Consider the following 7,243-nt stretch of genomic DNA (forward strand, 5'->3'; position numbering starts at 1 on the left):
ACCTTTTGGACATGACATTCTAAAAGGATGAACTGACTGACCTTGAGCTTAAAATGACCTTGACCATCCAAGTCAAAGTATTTAATTTTGGTTAAGTTGTCAAGTTTGTTTTTTATGTATAGATTTGATTCATAAATATGTAAGCAAAACAACATGCACTTGTCACCAGACATGTGGAAATATTATTAAGATATGACCTTTACTTTTAAATGACATTGACTGTCAAATGTACCAGCCATGTACCTGGATTGTCAGGAAGGCCATCACACGCCACCAGACCAGTGATGCTCATAAAGAAGCTGCAGCATTTGAGGCTAACAGGTCTGCACCAAAGACAATACATGGAGTGGTGGAAGAGATGACCAGCCTGCAGCTCCAGGCTCGGGTGGCAGCATTCCGTAACCTGTACTGGCTTATTAAGCAGGAAATGCCACACACCTCAAACTACCTGGCACTTATGCAGCTATGTAAGACACTCTTTTGTATTTTGTATAGAATTCATGAAGGTTGAATACTTATTTTTATAAGAAATATAAATATCTAGTGGTATGTTCTTTAATTAAGTCACTGCTGTACTTTTTTTGTAAAATTGTTTGAACTTTATCATGTTATAACAGTTTTCTTACAGGTAAAGAGCAAGGTGTCAATATCTTGTCAAACCTTGACCAGGGAGGAAATAACAATGGCCAGTCTCAGCGGTTCATCCAGGAGGCTGTCTTGACCATGGGACAGTGCCTGAGGGACAACCTCCTGGAAAAAGTACGGGAATCACCATGGTACACCATAATGGTGGATGAAACAACAGATGTTGCTGTCCTCAGTGAAATGATTGTTTATATAAGGTATGAGATAACTAATATGAAATATATTTCAAAGTTAACATTAAACTAGTACATGCAAAGTTTTAAAAAAATCAACATAAAATACATATTTTGACAGACACTTATCAATTTTCTCCAATTTTCAAATTATTTCAATAGATTTTTTAAAGGATGGTTGCAGCCAGACAGAGTATTTGTCGATCGTGCCTCATAAAGATGGCAAGGCAGATACCATCACAACAGCCATCCTGGAGTTACTGTCATCATGCAACCTGCCTCTGCAGCAGATGCGTGCCTTTGGAAGTGATGGAGCGGCAGTAATGGTTGGGAAGAAGACTGGGGTTGCTGTCCAGCTTAGACAGAGAGTTCCTCACCTGATCAGCAACAACTGTGTGGCCCATCGATTGGCACTGGCTGTAGCACAGGCTGTGAAAGGGGTTCCTTATCTCCCAAGGTTTAAGGATATCCTTGGGGACCTCCATAGGTTTTATGATCACAGTCCAGTACGCACATCAGGCCTGAAGGACATACAGGTAATTTCTCATGTAACCAGTTTTTTGTGTGATTCCACTTTGTACTCTAATTAGAATTAAAATAATTGACTCCTAAGTGGAAATTAATATAAAAAATGAATGCCTGAAATAGAGCAGAGAATTAACAGTGTATAATCTTCACTTTGTTTTGTATATGATATCATGTGCAGATATTTATTGATCTCTATTTTAGAAATTGCTGAATGAGCCAGTTCTCAAGCTGGTAGAAGCTAAGGCTGAGGAGAGGAATGATGTCAGGGCAGCAGGACTTGCAAGGTTCACCCAGGACCATCGCTTTGTAATGTCTCTTCATATGATGTGCGACACTCTACCTCATCTCACAGAACTATCAACTGCCATGCAGGTATGTGTAGATTAAATGCAAGATACTCCCAAGTGAAATAGTATCATTTAAAGTTATGTTTAAAACTTAAACTATTATTTTAGTTTATTTAAACTTGTCTTTTACAACAGGTAAAAAATTAAAATGCTGAAAACAGGTATACATTGTACGTTTGTTTCATGTCTTCAGGCCCGGGATGCTATTTACACTACTGTAAAACCACTTGTGACTGGTACACTGTCCATTCTGCGGGGTCTGCAGACCATGCAAGGGGAGGCCTACCAGAGTGCAGTGCAGAGGGTAAAGGACCTTCAGGCCCAGGGGTTCAACATCAAGCCTCCTTCTGAGCAAGAGACTGTCAACTTTAGAGAGAAGGTAAATTAAATTTTGCTTAATCTAAAAAATTATTTACATAGAGAATACTGAAGTTTCCCTATATGTTGTTTATAAAGTTTCCTAAGCTGAAATGAACAAGGTGTAATTTAAACATTATATTGAAACATGACATTGTATTATTTTAGGTGTTCAATCCATTTATGGAGAACATTGTAAATAATTTGGAGGGCCGATTTCCAGATCTGCCTCTTATACAGAAGTTTGAGGTTTTTAACACAAGGAAGTTTCCTGATGACAACAGCACCAGTCATGGGGAAGAGGACATCAAGGTATAATGAAATAACAATTTTCTAATGAACCGATGCTTGTTGTTCTTTTATTTAGCTAACTGGACAAGTTAATAAAAAAGCATGATTGTTGTTAAAATAATAGAACTAGAGTGTTTTAAATATTTTGATATTAAACAAATTCTAACTGTTGCAGTATAATGTCAAAGAAAGTAGTTTGTAACTTCATTTATAAGATAAAATTGTATTAAAGATGCTGACTGAGCACTTTGGACTTGTGGTTGACAAGACCCTTCATGAGTGGCGCCAAGTTAGGGAATCCATTGCTGACAGTGGGCATGCTGCAGACAAGGCCATGTAGTGGGTTACCACAAATTTGAAAGTCAGCCACACCAACGTCTTCAAACTTGCTGCTGTGGGGCTGTTGATCCCTACATCAACATCAGGTGAGAAAAATAAAAACTACAAATATAAATCAAATCATACAAACTATTCAGTCACAAAATTTCAAATATTAAACAAAACAAAAATAAAACAATAACTAACTTTTTGCAACGTAAACAACATTACTCATATATTTGTTTTATATTTTTGTGTGATATATATTTTTCTGTTAAAGTTATTTGAAAAGACAATAAAATATGTAAATACTGAACACCTTTTGTTTGTCTAAACTCTCATTAAATATGCACCAAAATACACCATTCCATTGTAAGGTTTCAAAATTTTTTCCCACACCCACCCCCTCCAAGTTGCTCTTACAGAAATTTCTGGGGAAGGCCCTGAGTTATGAAAAGGATTCATACAAAACAAGATTACAGTCCTATTAAAATTATGAAGGAAAAACTTAATTATTTTCATTAATTTTCTTTCTAAGATATGTTTATTAGTAAACCGTTTGATTTCTTTTAGGAAAAGTAATAACGTTGCGCGTTGCGTTGAAGTGGCTCTTGTTCGTTAAGATTTCATTGATGGTCACTACCGCTGATACCCATTTTCATGTCGAAAGGTGAAGGTCACTAGGACCTGATATATCAAAAATACAACTGGCCATAAAATGGAAGTGTTTATACATAGGGTTTTCAAACTTAATATGTGGATGCATGTTGATGATTTCTACCTTTTACATCCATATTCAGAACAATGGTCAATGGGACTTGGTATATCATAAATGCAAATGACCATGAGAGAATGGAAAGGGGTAAAGGTTTTGCTCGGTTTATTCATTGCATTTGTAGATTCAAATTTTTTGATAAATCCATGGTATCTTACCAAGTATTAGTCCATTAGAACCACACAATTTAAAAGAAGAAATAACGTACGTTTACATTTTTAATATCGAACTTTGTTAATTAGGCTATTAAAACTGACAGCGAATTACCTAACTAAAAGAACAGCTAGCAGAGCTTAAGCCCGATCCAGCAAAAAAAGGAAGTAGAAACAAACTAAATGCTGTACATATATAAATTAAATGACCTTTGCTGTTCTAGAAAAGCTGTTAAAGTGTAAGTTTATTATGCACTGAAATGCACTGCTTGTTTACTTATATTATAAATGGTATAGTACCCGGTTTGAGATAAAACGAATCAAACAATCCATTGTTTCTGGTTTACTAGTGTTTGCGTCCGCCGTCTGTGATAATTACTAAAATACAAATACAACGAAATGAAATAACAAGATAGTTCAATGCAAAACTTAGTCAAACTTTAATGATTTCGGTCAAACAATCAAAAAGTGAATAACTTAACAAATAACTATGCTTGTTTTAAACTACAAATGTATTTGCATTTCGATTTCCCTATTATTATATATACCACCCTAAAATCTATCTATGATTTGTTTTGCTTTTACAAATACATCAATGCCGTTGTTGTCTGAGACCCAGTTCTGTGGACATTCGTTTTCAAGCAACTCCAAACATTCTCTGTTTAAGCGTAGGTTCCTGAACTCAAAAATAGGTCTTTGCCCCAAACCATCCTCGGTGTCATTATCTTCGGTTGTAATAGTTAGATGTTGGTCATAATTAAGATGATAGCCTGGCTCTTCAGGGGCATTGTTCAACATTTCAGCCGTAAACAGTCGTAGTGGCGTCGATTTCACTGTTCGAATTCTATGGTTATTCCAAGCGTTCCTCCAGACATTTAAGCGTTCATTGATCATGCCTATGTAGACATGATGGAGTACATACAGATGCTTCTCAATAAGAACATCAAGCAATGCTTCATCCTCGAGAAAATAGAAGTAAGTTAAGACACCTTCAAAAACCTCGCTCCACAGTCTTTCTATTCTTTAATTATGCGTGCTTTTCCCGACGAGCATAGAATGTGGTCCTCGAACACTACCCATGTATTCGGCCACCTTGATATTTTCCATGCCCATGTCAGATCGCACTCGAACCGGAATACCGTATCTCTGTGTGCCTTGCATGAAACAGTCATGTACCTTCGGTGCTTTGTTGTTATCAGCACAAGACAAAACTGTTATTAGACGACTGACCCCATCTATTCCAGCGCATATTACGAAATGCCATCGAATAAGTTTGTGGTTAGTATCGATGTGCCATAAATGATTAGGTCCGATTACACTGTACACCCGTCTTTTCAGTCTCCTTCTCTTCCTTTCGGAAATGCCATGACTATCTCGTCGCTTAAGAGAGTCCCTAAGTCGAAACCTCTGTATCTAAAAGGAAAACACTCTAAGATGACAATTAATAACTGTGTCGACATTATTTTTGTTTTCAAAAGGAAAATTTGTAATCAAATTTTTTTTTACAAGTGAAGGTAATTCACGAATTTTAAACCCTAAAAATGAAGCAGGAATAAATAACCAACTTTTCTCACAAATTATAGAATTATATTGAGTTAAGAAATGCAGAATAATTAAAAGCCTATTTCTAACAATATAAACCAACCAAATCCCAAATGTATTGTGTAAATATTGTTCATCATAATGTAAATATATCGAATAAAATATGTTTAAACCAACAAACATAGGCAATTTATTGTAAAGACACAATTATGATAATTATAAAATAGATAAATACAGAATCCCTAAAGAAAGCCCAACACGGCAAAATTGAAAATGTTGCAGGCTCGGTTTGATTGAGCCTGTTCATGGACGGTACTGGAAAGTGCAAGTTACCGTCCACGCCCCCTAGCACCAGCTTAAGCAGAATTCAACATTTAAACATGAAATAGTAAAATTTTGAATTTAGAAACATCCGTAGATGTGTTCATACGGCGGTTATCATGGAACCTTCAATGTGACACAGTAGTGCCATTCCATGAAAAGCGGCGTATGGTCCCCAAGTAATAAAAAGCGTGTGCCCTAAACGAGAAAACAATGGGCGGAACTAAATAAAATGGAATTTTGAAAGGGGATCAGAGGTTATGAAGCCTGCATATCACAGATAAGACGTCAAAAGACAAATTTAAAAAGCAGGCAACATATCCTAAGGGTGATTCAACATTATTCAAGTAGGAATATTGGAATCACCCAACTAGAAAATGCCGAAAAGTTGAAACTAAAAATACCACAAGCACAACAATTATGTCGTGCTGAACGATCTCCAAGGATCGAAAATATAACATCATTGATTAAATGTACGGGGAGACTTTTTACAGCCGCCACACGGCACAAATAACACGGATGTGATCATAAAATAGATAAATACAGAATCCCTAAAGAAAGCCCAACACGGCAAAATTGAAAATGTTGCAGGCTCGGTTTGATTATGTTTGATTATAAGACTGATATTGTAACACAAAACTACTTACTTAGCTTACTGTACTTACCATAGGAAATACAGAAAACCCAATTCCTTAAAGAAGGGCCAACTTGAACATGTTGCTGGCTATTGGTCGCTACTGGAATGTGCAAGCTTCTGTCCATGCCCATAGCACCGGCTGAAGCAGAAGTGAACATTTAAACATGGAAATGGTGATTATATACATGTATTACTCACTAGGCACAATCAAACAACAAACGTTCGCACGACCTTTTATTTGATCAGATCATTTATGCCATATAATTAAACTTTTAATCATAAAACAATCATACATTATTTTGTTAATTCATGTCTGTCCGCGTAGCTTAATAGTAAGAGCGTCGGATTTGTTATCCGGGGATCGCTTATTTGGTTCTCTGACGAGGCGTTATTTCTCACGGACATGGAGTCTATTGGTCATATATCTGTCACCGCTGATAAAGAAATATATTTTTGATATAGATGTGGTATTTAGTAGTTAGTTATAACTTGTGGATATTTGGTATTAACTATAGTTGAAGCCTGTTATAAAAATATCACCAAACATTAACAACAGTGTCTGCTGTTGTCGAAATGCATCTTTTACTCAAACATGATAACATTACCAATAAAATACATAATAAAATAAAAACTGCTCCTGTAGTATATTTAAATGAACAGCCAAATATATTTGATAAAAATGTTCAAATTAATCGGAACTTTAAAAAACAATTATTTTGGTGGGGGATATCCCTTGTAACCAATATTGTTTCTAAATCTGTTTTACATTCATTTTCAGTCTAGACATCCTAGTGTCAATTTACTGATACACGTATAATTACTATTTTAGAAACAAAATCAAAACACAAAACAATTCTTGTTTTCTTTGAATTTAATTTCAGACTTGTTTGTATACCATTTAATTATAAAAAAAAAACCCACAAAACAACAACCACAACTAGGAACTAGTAAACAATGCGTTTATGGAAGCGCTTCTATGTCAAATTGCTGCTGATAGGTATATATCAATTGTTGAATAGAACTCAAGGTATTATAATTATTATTTACTATTTGAGCTGCGTAATCGACTAAAGGCACATAGACAACATAAACAATTACTTTCGTTAATCATTAAAACGTCGGGTTTTACAAAATAAAGCACGTGCATTATGATTGAT

The 7,243-nt window shown here is 35.5% G+C and overlaps 2 protein-coding genes across 2 annotated transcripts; one reads left to right on the forward strand and one right to left on the reverse strand.

Moving 5' to 3' along the window:
- Positions 1-226: 226 nt before the first annotated feature.
- On the forward strand, positions 227-2,760 carry LOC132718961 (E3 SUMO-protein ligase KIAA1586-like). The gene is made up of 7 exons (XM_060702674.1): positions 227-467; positions 629-842; positions 1,003-1,354; positions 1,548-1,718; positions 1,887-2,072; positions 2,219-2,362; positions 2,574-2,760. The coding sequence occupies exons 1-7, from the start codon at positions 227-229 to the stop codon at positions 2,679-2,681; spliced, it is 1,416 nt and encodes a 471-aa protein (XP_060558657.1). The 3' UTR covers positions 2,682-2,760.
- Positions 2,761-3,932: 1,172 nt separating this feature from the next.
- LOC132718962 (uncharacterized) lies at positions 3,933-6,873 on the reverse strand. Its single transcript, XM_060702675.1, has 3 exons — positions 6,853-6,873; positions 4,613-4,999; positions 3,933-4,546 (listed from the first exon to the last, which is right to left on the reverse strand). The coding sequence occupies exons 1-3, from the start codon at positions 6,871-6,873 to the stop codon at positions 4,139-4,141; spliced, it is 816 nt and encodes a 271-aa protein (XP_060558658.1). The 3' UTR covers positions 3,933-4,138.
- Positions 6,874-7,243: the final 370 nt, after the last annotated feature.

The sequence above is a fragment of the Ruditapes philippinarum genome, unplaced genomic scaffold, assembly GCF_026571515.1.
Source record: "Ruditapes philippinarum isolate M1 unplaced genomic scaffold, ASM2657151v2 ctg506_1_1_1_1, whole genome shotgun sequence".
Lineage (NCBI taxonomy): Eukaryota > Metazoa > Mollusca > Bivalvia > Venerida > Veneridae > Ruditapes > Ruditapes philippinarum.